Source organism: Orcinus orca, chromosome 14 (genome assembly GCF_937001465.1).
Source record: "Orcinus orca chromosome 14, mOrcOrc1.1, whole genome shotgun sequence".
NCBI lineage: Eukaryota > Metazoa > Chordata > Mammalia > Artiodactyla > Delphinidae > Orcinus > Orcinus orca.
Window position 1 is genome coordinate 27,260,595 of NC_064572.1, and position 21,616 is coordinate 27,282,210.

A 21,616-nucleotide genomic window follows, 5' to 3' on the forward strand; every position below is an offset into this window, starting at 1 on the left:
CTATCTGGTTTATGTTTTATAAAGAGCATTCTAAGTAATTACTTGATAAGCTCAGTATTATTTCTCTGTTGCTGCTGTACAAATTACCCAAATTTAGTAGCTTTGAACAAAAAACATTTATTATCTAATCAGTTTCGTGAGTTAGTAATCTGTGGGTAACTTAGGAGGGTGCTTCCAGAAGAGGCCTCTATCATCTCAAACTTGACTGGGGAGGAGGGTGCTGGAGGGTCCACTTCCCATGTCATTTGCAGGAGGCTTTAGTTCCTTGATAGCTGTTCACTAGAGGACTCACTTTCTTATCATAGGATTTCTTAAATGTTTTCTCATGTCATAGCAGCTTGTTTTCCCCCAGAGTGAGTCAATCAAAATATAATAAGGAGGAAGTCACAATGTCTTTTATGACATTAACCTTGGAAATTGCTACATTATTGAGCCTTATTTAGTGTGGGAGGGGACTATGCAGGGGCATAAATACCAGGTGGTGGTGATGATTGGGGGCATCTTGGAGACTGGCTATTACAAAGTTCAATATCTCTTCTTCACTAAAAATATCAATATGTTAAGGATACTACATTGACATTGTAAAATATAGCTATCTTAGCCCTATCCAATATATTTAATATATAATACATCTGATTGAATCTATCTTCCTTGGCCCTATTATCTCTAAAGGCAAAAAACTTTAATTTGTGAATCTTTATTCACAAAATAATGCTCTTAAGCAGCAACATTGTTCGTTATGGAATATATAAAAAAAAAAGTTTGTAAAATATAAAGGTAGAGATGACCTATGATTATAAATTGAACACTCATCAAGCAACTACCCAGGTGAAAAATACAATTTTTCTAGGTTCCCAGAAGCCCCAAGAACCCCTCCATCTTAACTTTTGTGGTAATAATTTTCCTGCTCCCCCCCCCCGCCCCCCTTATGTATTTCTTAACGGTATGGTTACTGTTCTTTTGTGTTTTCCCCCACGTACGACCTTGCATATTTGCTGAAATAAGTGGTAGGGACTGGCTCCCAATATTTGGCGCTGATAGTTTACATAGGTTTGTTAATCTGTATCTGTTAGATATTTCTGAATATTTTACTTATTTGCCTTTAAGTAACAAAGGGTGAAAATATGCTTATGGCAGCTGGCTTCCTCTTGAGTAAGTGACCCAAAAGAGCAAGGTGGCTGGGTTAAGTGGTAGAATTTTGGGTGATTCTTCCCGCCGTTCAAACCTTCTCTAGCATAATAATAATTACACTGATCGAATTTTGATATATATCAATTCTTCTGTTTTTTCTATGAAGACAAATATGAAATCTGCAGCTTAAAGATTTTGGCAGCAACTTTCTGTTTAAGTCCTATTAATGGCTTAAGTCTTCTTAAGGGTTGCTAGGTATGTAAAAGATATATAGCCTTTTCCATGAAGCAGCTATAGTAAAATTACTTTCTTTACCTTTTGCAATTTTTCTTTCAGAATCTGGCTCTTTTCACAAATACAAAAACAATTCAGAGACGAGACTGAAATAAAGTATAGTTGCTAAGAACTTATGCAAATTTTGATATCTACTAATGACAATGCAAAAGAATCTTTTTAAAAATTTATTTATTTATTTTTGGTTGCATTGGGTCTTTGTTACTGCACACGGGCTTTCTTTAGTTGCGTCGACCTGGGGCTACTCTTCGTTGGGTGCACGGGCTTCTCATTGCAGTGGCTTCTCTTGTTGCGGAGCACGGGCTCTAGGCACGGGCTCTAGGCACGCAGCATGTGGGATCTACTTCCTTGACCAGGGATCGAACCCAGGCCCGCTGCATTGGGAGCGCAGAGTGTTAGCCATGGGACCCCCAGAGAAGTCCGGCAAAAGAATAATCTTGATAACAAAACCAAGAATTAATTCTGTGTATCCGTGAAAAAAATAGGCCTCATAAATGATTATATGTGTTAGAAAAATCATAATGTTAATCGAAGTTTATTTGAAAAATCATAATGTTAATCGAAGTTTATTTGTTGCAAAATTTCCAAGTTATGTTGCTTGTGCCTGGAGCAATGCCCAGCACATATTCAGGACTCAATAAATTTCTGTTGAGTAAATGAATATAGAGCTTAAATAAGACTGTTATTGAATATTTTCAATTGGAATTGATACCTTGAAATAGTATTGCTCTGGTATACATTATTAGCTCTTTCCTGAGACAGGGGCCATTTTAAGTATTAGAACTAATAGTCTGCTAAAGTTGTCCAACCCAAATTTGAGCTCTTGAGATTAAATAAAAAGTAGAGTAAATGGTTAGGTTTCTCTATAGTCTACATTGTTTTTAGGACTTTATTATTTTGAATGACACTAGCACAATCAAGTCTTATATGGAGGGACTTCCCTGGTGGCACGGTGGTTTAAGAATCCGCCTGCCAAGGCAGGGGACACAGGTTCAATCTCTGGTCTGGGAAGATCCCACATGCCGCGGAGCAACTAAGCCCGTGCGCCACAACTACTGAGCCTGCGCTCTAGAGTTTGCGAGCCACATCTACTGAGCCCGTGTGCCACAACTACTGAAGCCTGTACACCTAGAGCCCATGCTCTGCAACAAGAGAAGCCACCACAATGAGAAGCCTGCGTGCAGCAATAAAGACACAACGCAGCCAAAAATAAATAAATTTATTTAAAACAAAAAAAAAGCTGAGCTCTCCATTTAAAAAAGAAAAAAGAGTCTTATATGGATACTTAATACAGGAATGAAGAAAAAGGAGAGAGAGGAAATGAAGGTAAATCATTTTAAACTAAGGAATCTAATAAACCTTCAACTGGTAGATTGTATTGCTCCAAACTTACTTTTCATCTTGCATAGTTTACGTTTTTCATCTTGCATAGTTTATATTTGTCCTATATTTGATATTAAACATTAACGTAAATCAAGCATCTTGTGATTTTATGTACATTTTCTCATCTCTGTGTGCAGACTTATGTGTAGAAATAGTGGTTGAATTCTATCCTACTTTTTAAAAAATTAATTAATTTATTTATTTTTGGCTGCCTTGGGTCTTCGTTGCTGTGCATGGGCTTTTCTCTAGTTGCGGTGAGTGGGGCTTACTCTTTGTTGTGGTGTGTGGGCTTCTCATTGCTGTGGCTTCTCTTGTTGCGAAGCATGGACTCTAGGCGCAAGCTTCAGTAGTTGTGGCGCACAGGCTTAGTTGCTCCGCAGCATGTGGGATCTTCCCGGACCAGAGATTGAACCTGTGTCCCCTGCCTTGGCAGGCGGATTCTTAAACCACTGTGCCACCAGGGAGGTCCCTCTATCTTACTTTAATCATGCTGCTCTTGCCTCCTTTTCTTGAAGGGAGGTGTTAGGGTTAGGTCACACACAGAAAGCCTAAAAACAAATTATAACTGAGTAGCACAATTTTCTAAGCCAGTTTCACAATGTTTTGCCTTTGTTCTTAACACTGTTTTAATCTTGGAAATGTTTCTTTGCCAGGGTGTCATTAACACTCCTCCTTAATTGTTAGCCTTTGACAGACGTTTGCGACTCTTCTCTGCCATCACTTTGGATCTGGTCAGGGAGTAGTTACCTTGTTATTCAGTAGATCTTGGTGGAAAGGGTGATGTAGTTTCTTGGATACAGTAGGCTCTATTAACTCCCTATACTACCCCCCCACCCCACCCCCCCCACCCCACCCCAACTGAGCCTTTGAGTTGGGAGAAGAATTCAAACAGCAAGCCTTCCCCAGATGGCTCCAGTGCTGAGCAATTCACACCAGGCCACCGGTTCATGGGTTCCCCTATGTAGGATTGTTTATTAGTCAATAGAGCAGGTGTGGCAATGAGTATGTACAAGTTAATGTTTTATTGCCTATTTGGGTGTGATGTGACCAGAGTTTTTGGGGTGAGGTGTAAACCAAGCTGAAGTATCTAAAAGTTTTAAAACTATCTAACCTGGATTTACACATTTATATAATCTTCAAAGACTTCCCTTTTTTTATTCCTTTGTTCCAAGTTTCTGCCTAGTATCTGCCTTGGTTTTCTTCACCCTGTACCATGGTACTGCTTATTTCTGTGCCCAAATCAGGCACCTCTTTGTGTATTACCATGTCAACATAATAAAGGGGTAGTTGGTGTCCTGGGCTACTTGTTTGCTGTCTGCAAAATCTTGCTAATGTGAAAAAAACATTTTATACTTCAGTGATCAAAATTAGGCAAAAGCCAAGAGGTTGATGCTATCAGTTGATGTTAAACTGACTTACATTTTTCACTGTCCTTGCTTTTCTTTTGTTATAAAACATTTTTCTTCACTTAATCCTACTGTCCACTAATGTACCATTAGAACTACTTTTATGTTAGCTTGCTTGCTTATAGAGTTCTCTTTTTTTTGGGTGCGTGCGGGATTTCTCTAGTTGTGATGAGCGGGCTTCTCATTTCAGTGGCTTCTCTTGTTGCGGAGCACGGGCTCTAGGTGCACGGGCTTCAGTAGTTGTGGCTCGCAGACTCTAGAGTGCAGGCTTAGTAGTTGTGGCGCATGGGCTTAGTTGCTCCGCGGCATGTGGGATCTTCCCGGATCAGGGCTTGAACTCGTGTCCCCTGCATTGGCAGGCGGATTCTTAACCTCTGGGCCACCAGGGAAGTCCCATAGAGTTCATTTTTTAAGGAAACTTTTTATTGAGCTATAATATACACAAAGAAAGTACACAACTCACAACTGTGTAGCACATTGAAGTTTTACAAAGTCAAACCATCCAGATCAAGAAATAAATTATCACCACCTCCCCAGAACACCCCACATGCACCTAATCATCACCACCACCACCCCCAAAGGATGAAGTTCATTAACTATAATATATAGGCGGATTTAAATGGATGATTTTGGTTTTGTTCACGGGGGTGTGGCCACCATCATTTGTGTTGAAAATTTAACCCTACTTTTCTCTCACATGGGTATGGATAAGCTCAAAAGTGATTTCTCTTTGGTAATATACCCGACACTTGACATAAACGTTGCTCCTAGCTGTGATTCTAGCCAAGTCCTTCCATGGAGCCCAGATTTTTATCGGAGCTGATGTAAGACCCTACTCACTGCTGCATCTTTAGAGCTAAGATTGTATTACAACAATTATTTTATTTGCTCTTTTTTTTAAAGTAACATAGTTCTATAATGTTTATACAATTATTAAATTTTAAAGTAAAATTAAATTCAGTGTTAATTTGAAGTATCCAGTCAGAAAATTAAAGTTCCATATTAAATTAAAATTAAATTTTAAAAGTCTATTATTTTCAAAATTTATCTTAGTTTTACCCTCTGAGATGATGATTAGCAATTTTGGGTATACCCAAACTAAGAGCTAGGATGTTAAAAATTGCAATTAAAAATTATGGACAACTGCTGAAGCATGTTAAGCAGAAGAGTGACAGTCAGTAAAACTTCTGGTAAAAACTCTTTATTCTACAACTTCCTAAATTTGAAGAAAGTTTGATTAAATGAACATAGGATTGTTTTCGAGCACAGGCCACTCAAGAGTTTTCGATTCTCTTTGCATACTGAAATAGAATATATAGCTCAATTCTTCATGGGTTGTTTGAATGCAGTATTAGAAATTATAAAAAAGGCTTCAAAGAAATTGCTTAATGTAAAAAAAGGCTGAAAAAGGATGGATTCTTCCCAAATTCTTAATTTATAATACTTAGTAAAGAATAAATCTTTTTCTTGTTAAAAACATTTTTACTATAAAAAAATTAATCTACTGGTGAAATTTATTTTGTCATTGTTTACCTCGTAAGTAAAAAGTCAATATCTTGGGACTTACCTGCTGGCACAGTGGTTAAGAATCCGCCTGCCAATGCAGGGGACACGGGTTCGAGCCCTGGTCCAGGAAGATCCCACATGCCGTGGAGCAACTAAGCCTGTGTACTACAACTACTGAGCCCACATGCCACGAGCCGGTGCTCCACAACCAAAGAAGCCACCACAGCGAGAGGCCACGACGAGAGGCCCGCACACCGCAACAGAGTAGCCCCTGCTCACTGCAACTAGAGAAAGCCCACAAGCAGCAACGAAAACCCAACGCAGCCAAAAAAATCCACTTCATTTTCCACATGTCCTTTTTCCCCCCCTAAATATTTATTTATTTATTTATTTATCTGCTTGCACCCGGTCTTAGTTGTGGCAGGCGGGCTCCTTAGTTGCGGCATGCATGTGGGATCTAGTTCCCTGACCAGGGCTCGAACCTGGATCCCCTGCATTGGGAGCTTGGAGTCTTAACGACAGCACCACCAGGGAAGTCCCATGTACATGTCCATTTTTGTTGACATTGTTCATTGACCCATTAGGTTAGACCATTGCTGGGCTGGTACTGCATTTTTTGCTATGGTTTTGTAGAAAAGTTTTAAATTTAGAAGGACATTTCCCTCTCCGTTGTTTAAAAAATCTTTTTCATGACTTAATGTTCATTTAATCTTTCATATGAATTTTAGAAACAAGCTAAATATATCTTAGAATGGGGAGTAGATTAGTGGCTAGAATTAAAATCTTTTAATGTCTAACCTTCCATCTAGGAACAGCTTAATTAAGATTTATTTACATGCATTTCCCTTAAGATAATCCTTACAGCTATGTTTAATTTAAGCTGTAAACCAAACTTCTGTTTGGTTATTGCTGGTATATATTAAAGCTGTTGAGTCCTCAACAGTTATAAAGAGCCACCTCTTTTACTCTCTTTAAAAATCCAGTAGAGTTTTCTTTGATTCTCTTGAATTTTCTAGAAGGAATTTTCTATAAAAAATAATTGTCTTCCAATGATAATACCACTTGTTTCTTTTTATTCATTTTTTATCACATTGTCTATTTGATCTAAATTCTCACCTTTAATTCTAGTTTTCAGAAGTAATAGTTTGATTAGCCTTTGTATGTTCAAATATCTGCAGGTACCAGCAAATGTAGTAGTAATTCTGATCCAACAAACAAAATGCTGTGTTTCCAAAATAACAATTACAAAGTCTATATACCAGTAAGGGAAATTAGTGATTATAGTGGAAGATAATTAAATGTCAGCATACCATTCATTGACATTATGAATATTTTTTTGTTTTGTGCAAAGCAAGAATGTATATATCTAATTTTCTCTGGATTTTGGAGGCAGGGGAATTAAAAGGCTACTTTACTTTTTCTGTTAACCTATATAAATATACTATGGCTAGAAGCTGAGTTTGCCTGCTATAGTGGAAACTGCTGTTGGTCTTTGAGACCCTTCTTTCTATGCCCTAAGAATATAAAAATATTGTTACCTACAGTTACCTCCTTATAAATTGCAAGAGTACTTTGTGTCTTCTCTCTCCACCAGTTTTTATATCCTTAGTAAAAAATGGCCCGCTTCCCTGGTGGCGCAGTGGTTCAGAGTCCGCCTGCCGATGCAGGGGACACGGGTTCGTGCCCCGGTCTGGGAAGATCCCACATGCCGCAGAGCAGCTAGGCCCGTGAGCCATGGCCACTGAGCCTGCGCGTCCGGAACCTGTGCTCCACCACGGGAGAGGCCACAAGAGTGAGAGGCCCGCGTACCGCAAAAAAAAAAAAAAAAAAAAAAAATGGCCCTAAACCCACTAGACCACCAGAGTTTATTTAGAATATCCCAGGTTATCACTCTTGATCCTGGTCTATCGTGCCTTAAGATCTCCCTGCGGGGAATTTAAATAGGTTGTCCCATCGAGACCAGGGTAACAGAAATAGTTTACAATGTACTTTTCAGAGCTATACATAAAGAGGCTGTTGAGGCAAAACAATTTATAACCCAGGACAAGGGGACTCCATCATAGAAATGCTAAGAAATCTTTTACTAATGATCATCAGACTGATCTTTTGTCTCCACTTCTCTGAAAGTACTATCACAATGATCACTAATACCTTAACTGCCAAAGAAAGTCTAGATCCTCAAAACCTTTCTTCAGCTGTTCAAACTGTTGCTTACACTCCTTCTCGGTAACATAGCTTTCCCCAAAAGATCACTCCTCAGTAACTGAAGTCAGCAGCCTGTCTATAATACGTCTTCTTAGGTGAAGAAGGCATGGCCATACCTCGTGTTATCCATGTGCTAGTTACTACTCCCCTATCACTTGCCCCTTGAAAATGGCATGTAGAGGGAACAAAGAGGGAGGAACCAAGAGTAACTTTTGGAGACGAGGTTCCAGGAAGGACTTTGGGGAGGTGTTGACCTTTGAGCTACATCTTGAAAACAGACAAAGCATTATCTTTATGTCAGAGATCCCAAAAATCGAACCAATTATGTATAATAATTTAATAAATGGAGTCTTATAATCACAGAAGCCATCTGGTATGGATACAATTGGCGGAATTCTTCCTTAAATAACACCCTTGCCTTGTAGGCTGGTTTTCCAAGAATATTAGAATTGCCTTTGTACTATCTTTTTTCTGGTGGCAAACTCTTTTTCAGTCTTTTAAGAAGGGTCTCCTCCATGAAGCCTTTCCACTCTCTCCAAACAGAAAAGAGTATGACCCTACTTTGCACCCTTATTCATACAAACCCCTCACAAGTGTCTTATATTCGCCCCTAAAAATATCACAGTAGAAAAATACATTGCTGATATTTTCTCCATTAATGGAAATGACCCTTTACGTTCAATTTTGGGTTTCACTTATGGTATTATTTGATCAGCTTCCCAGGTAATTATAATTTGCAGCATACCATGTTTAGGCAGAATAACGTCTTGCTAAGCTGACAGTATTTTGGACCTGGCTACTAATTGCTTTATCTAAATTCATATACTTAATTTATATCATCAATTTATTTCTGACATCTAAAACAATACACATTGAATATCCATTGCCGCACAGATTGAGTATAACCAAAAAGAGAGATATTCCCCCATTGTTCATTCCTCAGGTTATACAAAGATTTACTTGTTGCTCTTACATTGTTTCTGACAGTGGCCTGTTTTTATTTTTTTTTACTTTATTTATGTATTTATTTTTAAAATATTTATTTATTTATTTTGGCTGTGCCCGGTCTTAGTTGTAGCACAAGGGATCTTTAGTTGCAGCATGCAGAATCCTTTGTGGCAGGTGGACTCTTAGTTGCAGCATGCATGTGGGATCTAGTTCCCCAACCAGGGATCAGACTCGGAGCCCCTGCAGTGAGAGCACAGAGTCTTACGCACTGGACCACCAGGGAAGTCCATTATTTTTTTAATTATTTTATTTTTCAGCTCTTGGACCGTGTATCTTTTTTTTTTTAATTTATTTTATTGAAGTATAGTTGATGTGTAATGTTGTGTTAGTTTTGGGTATACAGCAAAGTGATTCAGTTATACATACATATATACATATATATATATTTTTAGATTCTTTTCCATTATGGTTTATTACAAGATATTGAATATAGTTCCCTGTGCTACATAGTAGGACCTTGTTTATCTATTCTATATGTAATAGTTTGCATCTTTTGTTTCTCCTAATCCCAAACTCCCAATCCATCCCTCCTCCACTCTCTCTCCCCCTTGACAACCACAAATCTGTTCTCTATGTATTTGAGTTTATGTCTATTTAAGTCTGTGAGTCTGTTTCTGTTTTGTAAATAAGTTCATTTGTGTCATGTTTTAAATTCCACATATAAGTGATATCATATGGTATTTGTCTTTCTCTTTCTGACTTACTTCACATGGTATGGTAATCTTTACGTCCATCCATGTTGCTGCAAATGGCATTATTTCATTCTTTTTAATGGCTGAGTAGTATTCCAGTGTGTGTGTGTGTGTGTGTGTGTGTGTGTGTGTGTGTGTATCTCACATCTTTTTTATCCATTCATCTGTCAATGGACATTTAAGTTGTTTCCATGTCTTGGCTATTGTAAATAGTGCTGCTATGAACATAGGGGTGCATGTATCTCTTTGAATTATAGTTTTGTCTGGTTATATGCCCAGGAGTGGGATTGCTAGATCATATGGCAACTCTATTAGTTTTCTGAGGAAGTTCCATACTGTTTTTCATAGTGACTGCACCAATTTACATTCCCACCAACAGTGTAGGCGGGTTCCTTTTTTCTACACCGTCTCCATCATTTATTATTTATAGACTTTTTAATGATGGCTATTCTGACTGGTGTGAAGTGGTACCTCATTGTAGTTTTGATTTGTATCTCTTTAATAATTTGCAAAGTTGAGCATCTTTTCATGTGCCTGTTGGCCATCTGTATTCCATTTTGGAGAAATGTCTTTAGCTCTTCTGTGCATTTTGTGATTGGCATGTTTGGGTTTTTTTGTTGTTGTTATTGAGCTGTATGAGCTGTTTGTATATTTTGGAGATTAATCCCTTGTTGGTCACATTGTTTGTAAATATCTTCTATTCCGTATATTGTCTTTTCATCTTATTTATGGTTTCCTTTGCTGTGCAAAAGCTTATGTTTGATTAGGCTCTTTAGAAACTTACTGTTTATTATCAGCTACTTTTCAAAATTGAGAGCATAAGGTCTTCATTTCCTTCTCCAAATTAGTTTGCAGAAGTATTTTTTTCCTTGATAGTTGCTTTTGATGTTAATTTCTCTAGAAATTATAGGAGGATTTGATTAGACACAGCTTTAATAGCTACCCAGAACTCTTTTGCTCAAATAATTTTGATGATAATTTAGAGAAAATAGAAAATGCACGATTTAAACTCAGGAGAGAAATAGTGATAGTAATACAATGGATTTTAAATACAAATTTTAATCAGAAAAGTTGTATCTAATACATTAATTAATGAGAATGGCTTTTCCTGTGGAAATCCTACTTCAGTTTTCTCTGTGATACAAAGTATTGAAATGTAGTGGTCACAGGGATAAATACTAAGTATGGGAATAAATTCTCAGAGCATACCAATCTCCAATCACTGGTCATTTTGATTTCGGCTGCTGTTTACATTCTCAGCATCATGTCTAAATGTATGAGTGTCCTATCTTAAGTTAACAGTAAAATATGTTAGAGTAGCCAGAATAATCTTGAGAAAGAAGAGCAAAGTTGGAAGACTCACAGTTCCATATGGCCAGGCAATTCCACTCCTAGGTATATACCGAAGAGAAATGAAAATGTGTCTATATAAAAACTTGTTACATGAATGTTGATAGCAGCTTCAATCATAATAGCAAAAGTTGATACAATCCAAATGGCAACCAATGAATGGATAAACATAAAGTTGAATATCCATGCAACGGAATATTATTTGGCAATAAAAAGGAAGTACTGATAAATACTATAAACATGAATGAACATTATGCTAAGTAAAAGAAGCCAGAAACAAAAGGTCACATGTTAGAGGATATCCTCTGTCCCAAATAAGCAAAACTTACAGAAATACAAAGTAGAGTAATGGTGGCCAAGAAAAGAGAGAAATTTGGCATGAGTGCTAATGGGGTTCTTTTCAGAGAAGGAAAATGTTCTAAAATTATATATTGGTGGTAATGGTTGGCCAACTCTGAATGTACAAATAACCATTGAATTGCATACTTTGAAAGGATGAATTTCGTGATATTTAAATTACGTTTCAATAAAGCTGATATCAAAAGACAAGTGGATGGTGGGACTTTCCTGGTGGCGCAGTGGTTAAGACTCCACACTCCCAATGCTGGGGGCCTGGGTTTGATCCTTGGTCAGGAACTAGATCCCACATGCGAGCCGAAACTAAGGAGCCCACCTGCCACAACTAAGAAGCTGGTGGGCCACAACTAAGGAGCCCACCTGCCACTAAGACCTGATGCAACCAAATAAATAAATACATATTAAAAAAAAAAAGACAAGTGGATGGTATTTACAAAAGCCATTTATTTTAAACATTCTTCATTCCAACATTATTCAATTTGGGTTATGATTTTAGCACAAGTGCTAAAAGAATGTGTGATGTTTCACAGATATAACAATTGCATAGCATGTAATATAAGAATAAATATTAAAAAGTGACAGGACAGTAGTCATGATCATTACATTACTCAGATGTTTGGGTGCATCATTTATCATCTAAAGTGAGTGTTGGGCTTCCCTGGTGGCATAGTGGTTAAGAATCCGCCTGCCAATGCAGAGCCCTGGTCCAGGAAGATCCCACGTGCCGCAGAGCCACTAAGCCCATTCATGCTCTCTAGAGCCCGTGAGCCACAGCTACGGAGCCCGTGTGCCTAGATCCCGTGCTCCGAAACAAAGAGAAGCCACTGCAATGAGATCCCACGCACCGCAACGAAGAGTAGCCCCAACTCGCCGCAAGTAGAGAACGTAAGCGCTCAGCAATGAAGACCCAATGCAGCCAAAAATAAAATAATACAAATACATTTATAAAGTGAGTCTGTCATGAGGCCCCAGCTTCAATAGCTTACCAATCAATACTTGTTCCAGTTACAAAAAAAATGTGGTTATCTCCAAAAGTTTTAAAATTTAGACTATTCGTATCACTTAAAATCTGTTTCTGAAATGAGAGTTTCTGTCTTATTAATAGTATCACTTGGTTTTGAAATTTTCATAAAATGCAACCACATTGGGTTTTTGTGGGTTCGTTCAACAAATATTTGATGAGAGCCTCCCATAAGCTGAGTTCTGTGCTCAGGAGCCAAGTATGCAGTAATAAAGAGACATAAAATAGTGGGTAATATTTATTAGATCCGAGGTCTGTGCTCCTATAGAAAGGTTAATAAAATTGCTACAATGTCCTGAGCCAGTAAATGACTAAGCAGTTTCTGTTTTTTGTTTTAAATTTAGGTTAAGGTACACTCTTAATCTTAGTGTGATATACATGCAGAAGACTTCAGAAATCCCTAAGGTCACAGAATTTTTCTAAAGTGTACACACTGGTGTAACCAGCAGTCAATATTACAGAAGTACTCTTGCACCCTCCCAGTCACTAGCTACTCCCTAAAGAGTAACCACTCTCCTGCCTTCTAACATTATTGATTAATCTTGCCTGATTTGAACTTTGTATGTAAATGCAGTCTTCTAATATGTATTCTTCTGCATATGTCTTCTGTCGTCTTCCTCACGGTATTATAATTGTGAGATTAAGCCATGTTGCTTGTAACTGTAGATCATTCTCATCTCGTTGAGCCATTCTTCTGGTGGTTAACATTTGGGTTTTTACCAGTTTTGGGTCGTCATCAATAGTGGTGTTATCTTTAGGAAATATAAGAATACATTTCTGTTTGTTATATACCTAGAAGTGGAATTGCTGAGGGGGCGGGATATGCATATGTGCAGCTTTGGTTGATACTAACACATAGTTTTCCAAAGTGGTTATCGTTTTTTTACGTTCTCATATGAGTAATGTACCAGTGTTCCAGTTGCTCTACATTCTTATCAACACTTGACATTTTCTATCTTTTCCATTTTAGACAATCTCCTGGGTCTGTAGTGCTTTTTTAAAGAAGACTTTCCTCTCTTTTTTATTGTGGTAAAATAACACATAATGTAAAATTTACCATCTTAACCATTTTTAAGTGTACAGTTCAATAGTTTTATGTATATTCACATTGTTGTGAAACAGATCTCCAGAACATTTTCATGTTGCGAATCTGAAACCCTATACCCCTTAAACCAACTTCCTATTTTTCTATGACCCTAGCCCCTAACACCATTCAACTTTATGTTTCTATGACTTTGAATATGATTTGTAAGTAAAATCATAAAGTGTTTGTCTTTTTATCATGGGCTTATTTCACTTTGAATTATGTCCTCAAGGTTCATCCATTTGCCACATGACAGGATTTCCTTACTAATTTTTTTTTTTTTTTTTTTTGCGGTACGCGGGCCTCTCAGTGTTGTGGCCTCTCCCGTTGCGGAGCACGGGCTCCGGATGCGCAGGCTCAGAGGCCATGGCTCACGGGCCCAGCCGCTCCGCGGCATGTGGGATCTTCCTGGACCGGGGCACGAACCCATGTCCCCTGCATCGGCAGGCGGACTCTCAACCACTGCGCCACCAGGGAAGCCCTCCTTACTTTTTAAGTCTGAATAATATTCCTTTGTGTGATTCAATGAACATGGGTTTGCAAATATCTGTTTCAGACCTTACTTTCAATTCTTTTGGATAAATATTCAGAAGTGGGATTGCTTGGTCATATGGTAGTTCTATTTTTAATTTTTTGAGGAACTTCATACTGTTTTCCATGGCAGTTACACCGTTTTATAATCCCACCCACATATGTAGTGCTTTTAAGTTTTTTTACTTTGCTAGATGACTAATAATGTTGAGCATATTTTCATATGCTCAACATCTGTTTGGATATTGTCTTGTGTTGAGCCTATTTAATTTTTTCAGCCAGTTTTCTACTTTGCTTTTATTACTCATTTGAGGAGGTTCTTTATATATTTTGGGTAAGAATAGTTTGTCGATTATATATATTGCAGCTATGTCTCCCACTGTATTGATTGCCTTTATACTTAATCTTTTGTTAGTTAATGCTTTTGATAAACAGAAGTTCTTAATTTTAATATATTCCAGCTTCTTAACTTTTTCCTTTAGGATTATTAAATTTGGTAATCTATTTTAAAATATTATACCTATTCCAGGTCTTGAAGGTGTTTTCTTCTAAAAACTTAATGATTACCTTTCATAGTTAGATCTACAATATAACTTGTCACTCGTGTGAAGTAGGCATCAAGATTCTTTTTTTTTTTTCCCATATGGATGTCTATCCAGTACCATTTATTGAAAGACTGCTTTTTTGCCTTTCACTGCAGTGTCAACTTCGTCATACGTCAGGTGACCATATTTATATGGATCTGTTTTGTTCCATTGATTTCCTTATCTGTCACTGCACTAATACTAGAGTATCTTAATTACTATAACTTTACAGTAGATCTTGATACCTGGTAAATCACTTTCTCTGTCTTTGTTCCTTGTCACTTCTTGGTCCTTTGCATTTCCATATAAACTTTGCAACAAGTTTGTCAATTCCACCCCCAAACAAAACTAATTCTGGTAGGGTTTTATGTATATATATATATATATATATATGAATTTATTTATTTATTTATTTTTGGCTGTGTTGGGTCTTTGTTGCTGCGCGGGCTTTCTCTAGTTGCAGTGAGCGGGGGCTACTCATTGCTGTGGCTTCTCTTGTTGAGGAGCACGGGCTCTAGACGCATGGGCTCTGTAGCTGTGGCGCACTGGCTTAGTTGCTCTGCGGCATGTGGGATCTTCCCGGACCAGGGATCGATGCTGTATCCCCTGCATTGGCAGGTGGTTTCTTAACCACTGTGCCACCAGGGAAGTCCCTCTGGTAGGGTTTTGATTGGAATTGTATCAAATCTGGAAACCAATTTCGGGGAAATTGACGTCATTATAATAATTACTCTTTCATGAAAATGGTATCTCTCTTCATTTGTTTAGGTCTTCTTTAATTTCTTTTAATAATATGTTTATAGTTTTCAAAGGTCTTATACAGGTTTAATACTTGTCTTACTCCTTTTAGACTGCTATGAGAAAATATCAGACTGGGTGGCTTATAAACAACAGAAATTTATATCTCACAGTTCTGGGGTTTGGAACTTGAAGATCAGGGTGCCAGCATGATTGGTGATCCCTCCTCTCTTTGTGTCTTCACATGGTAAAAGGGGCTGCATAGCTCTGTGGGGTCTCTTTTATAAGAACACTAATCCCACTCATGAGAGCTTCCCCCTCATGACCTAATCACCTCCCAAAGGCCCCACCTATTAATACCATTGTTGGGATGTAGGATTTATTTTATGAATTGGGGGGTGGACATAAATATCCATATCATAGCAATACTTAAGCAGCTTATTAAACCTATATCTGAATTTAAAGACTCATTATGTTTAATTTTCCATTATTCACTGAAGGAAATATGCAAGATCTGACAAAAGCACAAATACAATGAATACAAAGCATTTTAGCATTTCCCACACAAAGACTGGATCACTATAACTTTGTTGGTTTGACAACATGAAGATTATCTGGTGTAATTTTGTTTGCTACAATATATCATTTTGCGTTTGAGCTTATTTGAAAGCAAATGTATTCTTATTTGGCTGTTAAAGGACATATAAATATAGAAAAAAATTTTAATATACGTAATTGTGTTTAGGGGGAAGGTCCTAAAGCCAACTCTACTCAAGGGATGCCTTGGTAGCAATGATTGTTAACCATCTGGAGTGACAGAAGAAAGTGATATTGGGTAACTAACATCTTAAGAAGTTTCATCTCAAGTTTTTGTAATATTATAGCAACAAAAATAGAATATTAATTATGCTATTGGGTGCTCCATTCTCGTCACAGGGGTGGGCAGTTTCATCATTTACTGATTAATGTGATCAGTCTCACTGTAAATTTGTGATATATGGAGGGACTTTTAAACATAGTTGGATGGTTTTACATGATGTCAATATTTTAATGTAATTTAAAAAAATAAACACTAGGATAAACACTAAGACCACCGGGCAGTATTTTAAATACTTAGGAATCCTTTTTTAGCAACTCATGGTTATGATGCAGCGTAAGATAAAAGGATAAATATTCAAAATGAATTGTTGTAATTTGCATTCTCCATGTCAGGTAGACCACCTTAATCTTATGATAAGTTGGGTATGATAAATCCCTGTGATAGCATGGAAAAAAATCACAGGAATTGCAGGAGTATTGCTTTATGTATTAGTTATTCTATATGGCAAAACCATTTGCCCAAGGAAAACATCAATAACTTTCCTCAGATGCTAAATACAGCGCTCAGAGTTTATTTTTAATGCTGGGAGTACTAGGTTATTTCTATCTAGCTAGATTTGTCCTGTTGTGGCAATTATGGAAGAGCAGATGAGTTAATTAGGCTCTTTTCCATGGGATCTTCTGTTGTCTGTTTTGCAATACTGTATCAACAGTGAGATAAAACACAGACTGCTTCCACAGATTTCTGCCTGTTGTTTGTTAGTCAAGTAACCTTGGATACCCTGTGATGAGTTGTATGGAGGCAGCTAGTCTAACACCTGAAGGTCCTATAGGCTTCAACCCTTTAAGAAATAGTAATTTTTTTAAAAACTAAAATGTAATGATGCAGAGCTTTAAAAACAATATCCACTGCATTCAATGTTAGGTTTCTTGTTTTCCATAAATGTATGCATTCTGCTTTGGCAGGTTTTAAGAAGAAGCAGCGATGAAGAGAAAGTTCTTTGTCTCGTTCGACAGCGTGCAGGCCACCACTGTCCAACAGCTGTGATGGTGGTGCTCATCATGGTATGGGACGGCATCCCTCTTCCAATGGCTGACAAATTGTACTCGCAGCTTACGGAAAGTCTAAAGTCATACAATGGTCATCCCACAGACCGAAGATGCACTCTCAATGAAAAGTAATCAAATCTGTTTTGTACTGTTTTGCCATTCAGTCTATTATATCATGTTAAATTAACTACCAACTACATATGTTATATGGGAGAACAGAATTTTAGGTATTGTGCAACTAAAGAGTGAACATTTCTTTAACGAGAGACTTGGTTTCATAGTGGGCTAAGACCATTTTAGGATATTCTCCTTTAGAATATTCTTTTCTTGCTTCTCTCTTTGGTACCTGATCCTTCTCACCCCTGGAGTCTGGAGGAGAGAGGTTTTTCTATAAAGGAACAGCTCCTCCATAAGGAATTGTACAATTTTGCATTTCCTATAGCACTGTAAGAGAATATCTGTTTTTCTACAGTTTTCCAATGTTGTCAAACTTGAGTTTTTGCCCATCTAATAGAGGATAAATGTCATCAGTTTACGTTGATTTGAATTTTTCATATTATGAATAAGAGTATTTTTTCATATGGTTAAGAGCATTTGCCATTTGTTTGTTTTTTATTTTTTAAATTTTGTTGACGTATAATTGATTTACAATGTTGTTTTTAATTTCTGCTGTACAGCAAAGTGACTCAGTTATATATATATGTATATATATACATATTCTTTTCCATTTATGGTTTATCACAGGATATTGAATATAGTTCCCTGTGCTATGCAGGAGGACCTTGTTGTTTATCTATCCTATATCATAACAGTTTGCGTCTGCGAATCCCAAACTCCCAGTTCTTCACTCCCCCACCCCTTGGCAACCACAAGTCTGTTCTCTATATTTGTGAGTCTGTTTTTGTTTTGTAGGTTTATTCATTTGTGTCGTACTTTAGATTCCATATGTAAGTGATATCATATGGTATTTGTCTTTCTCTTTCTGTCTTACTTCACTTAGTATGATAATCTCTAGTTGTATCCATGTTGCTACAAATGGCATTATTTTGTCCTTTTTTATGGTCAGCCATCTGTTAATTATTCTACCCCCTATTTCAAAAGGAGTGTTCATTTTTTCTCTCCCTTTGCGATTTAATTCTAAATGCTTTTGCCACTTTGATATTTGTCTTTTTACTTCTGCTATGTCACCTTTTGCACGTTTTCTTTTTAATGTAATTTATTGTATCTATGTTTCCCCTTATTGTGTCTGAATTCTGAGTGGTATTTAAGAACATTTTTCTCTCATGTGAGTTATAGAATAATTCACCCATGTTTTCTTTTATTGTTGAAATTTGAAATTTTTAAAACGTAAATCTCTGATGCATTTCAAATTTATGCTGGACAGAAGTGGGAAGAGGAGATCCATTTCTATTCTTTTTTCCATTTATCCCAATACTACTTACTAAAGAGTACTTCTTTTCCCCTTGATTTGAAATACTACCTTATACAAAAACTGTATATAATGGAGTCCTCTCTTTTATATGAATTCTGTATCACTGTCTGGTCTTTTCACGTACTAGTACCACATTTTTTAAGTTATAGAGGCATTATAATATATTTTAATATTTGGTAAGGCTAGCTCACTATTTTTGCTCTTTTTCAAGGCTTTCTTTGTTATTTTATGTTTGTGCTTCCAAATGAACTTTATAATCAATTTGTCTAGTTTTAAGATAAATCTAATGGTATTTTTAATGGGATTGCATTAAATTAACTTAGAATAAACTGACATTGTTATGATATTGAATCTTCCAGTCCCATAATATGATTTTTCTTTCCATTTGTTAAAGTTTACTTTTATGTTCTTCAAGAGTGTTTTGTGTAGTTTTCCTCATAAAGTTCTTTCTTTTTTAAAAGAAATGTCATTATACAAATTATAAACAAAATATATATCATTCACTCTCTAACCTCCACACAAGATTATTTGTGTACCTTCCAGAACATTCCTTTATGTTTAAAATCATTTCATTATATTTTTGTTAATCTTCCTAATCCCAAGTATGTATACATCACTTATTTTTTGAATTTTTGAATTTTATTTTATTTGTTTTTTATATAGCACTTTCTTATTACTTACCTATTTTATACATATTAGTTGTATACATCATTTTTAATGTTTCTATTTTATTATGTGGATTCACAATAATAAAATACCTCTTGTATAGAAACAATTCTAAATGATATACATATAAACTTATTTTTCCCAAGAATTCATAAATAGTTTTATTCTATATCACTCAATGTAGATCTAGCCTATCACTTTTAAAAAATTTTATAATTACAGAAATGATGCAAGAATATTTCAGTGAACTCTTATATACCCCTTACCTAGATTCCACAAATGTTAATGGTTTGTTACATACACTTATACACATGGTCACACATACACATAAGCTTACATGTTATTATCATTATTGCTTTTCTATACTTTCTTTCAGAATAATTTGTGAACTAGTTGCAAACTTTATGACTTTTCCCCCTAAATAATACTTCAGAGGGTGTTTTCTAAGAATGAGGACATTCTCTTACCTAACACCAGTACAATTATCAAAACCAGGAAGTTTCACTTAGATAAAATGCTATTCTCTAATTCAAATATCATCTATTCTCCAGTAATACTTCATACTAATTTTCCCCTACCCATGATTTATGGATTGAGTTGTTTTGTCTTTCGGGTCTCTTAATCCTTTTATCTGAGTCTTTTTTTGTGTTTCGTGGCATTTCCTTTTTGAAAAGGACAGGCTAATTTTGTAGACTGTTGCTCAATTTTGGATTGTAGGATTGTTTCTTCCTGATTTAATTCAGTTCAGGAATTATTGGCAGGCCATAATATTAGGAGCTATTTTAAGTCTATTTGTCTCATCATTGGTGATGTTGACTGTTTAACAGAAACTTTTAGGTCTCACAGTTAAGAGTTAAACTACATTTTTCTACTTGTTTGGCAACTTCTTTGAAATTCTGCAATTTCAAATTTACCTTCTTTGATCCTATTTATATCCTATTTTTCTTCCTTTTCAAGTTATTGTAATCTTTTGCCCCTTTAAAAGCATATATTCCATCTTAGTGGAAGTTAGAATATTTGAACTATTCCTCCTTCCTTTTTTTCCTTCATAGTGTCTTAAATGATCCTTTTTACATTCAAATATATCAGGCATTTTCCTGACTTTCACAACTAAAAATACTTATAGTTTTTTTTTTTTAAAGATTTTATTTATTTTTGGCTGTGTTGGGTATTAGTTGCAGCACGTGGGATCTTCTTTGAGGTGTGCGGGATCTGTCGTTGTGCCACGCGGACTCTTCCTTGTGGTTCTCAGGCTTCTCTCTAGTTGTGGCGTGTGGGTCTTCTCTTCTGTAGTTGTGGCGCGCAGGTTCCAGAGCACATGGGCTCTATAGTTTGCGGCACGCCGGCTCCAGTTGAAGTGTGTGAGCTCAGTAGTTGTGGCACCCGGGCTTAGCTGCCCCGCAACATGTGGGATCTTAGTTCCCTGACCAGGGATCAAACCCACATCCCCTGCATTGTAAGGTGGATTCTTTACCACTGGACCACCAGAGGAGTCCAAAAATACTTACAGTTTTGATCTCTAAATCTCTATATTCTTTTTACTCACTGTTTTTTAAAAACGTGTGTTTTTTAATTGTATTTTTTTAATTTAAGTAATTTAATTTTATTTATTTATTTATTTTTGTCTGCACTGGGTCTTCGTTGCTGCGTGTGGGCTTTCTCTAGTTGTGGCGAGCAGGGGCTACTCTTTGTTGCAATGCCCGGGTTTCTCATTGCGGTGGCTTCTCTTGTGGAGCACAGGCTCTAGGCTCGCGGGCTTCAGTAGTTGTGACATGTGGGCTCAGTAGTTTTGGCTCACGGCCTCTAGAGTGCAGGCTCAGTAGTTGTGGCGCACGGGCTTAGTTGCTCCGCGGCATGTGGGATCTTCCCGGACCAGAGATTGAACCCGCGTCCCCTGCATTGGCAGGGGGATTCTTAACCACTGCGCCACCAGGGAAGTCCCTGTTTGTATTTTTAAGTCATATAAGTACTAATTCCATACTATTAGAAGTTTCAAGCATTATGCAAATAGGAACCACAAGGGTGTACATTCCTTCTTTGGTTTCACATCTTTGTGTGTATGTTCTTATCATTGTCATCCTTAGTATAGAGTCATTTTGGGGTTTCAGAAATGCCCCCAAGGTTATAAAATTACTCAGTCGCTGAACGAAACGAGCTTCCTCCTCAATTTTTTCTCATGACATTTATAAAGGCTTTCTTTAAAATTGACAAAGTGATTTCACATACAACACATATTATCCTTAATCAGTCCTCACAGGAGTATATCAATGTCATTTTACAAAGGAAGGATGAAGTCCAAAGAGATAATGAGATGCTTTAATTTTCACTTCTGACAGGAAACCAATCTTGGATTAAAATC

General features: G+C 36.8%; 1 protein-coding gene across 2 annotated transcripts in view; it reads left to right on the forward strand.

Moving 5' to 3' along the window:
• TET1 (tet methylcytosine dioxygenase 1) overlaps nt 1-21,616 on the forward strand; it is a 132,019-nt gene that overhangs the window by 86,564 nt on the left and 23,839 nt on the right. For both annotated transcript variants that reach the window (XM_033407612.2, XM_049697205.1), the window contains exon 6: nt 17,076-17,287. In XM_033407612.2, coding sequence (XP_033263503.1) covers nt 17,076-17,287 — 212 coding nt within the window. The remainder of the gene's footprint in view (nt 1-17,075; nt 17,288-21,616) is intronic.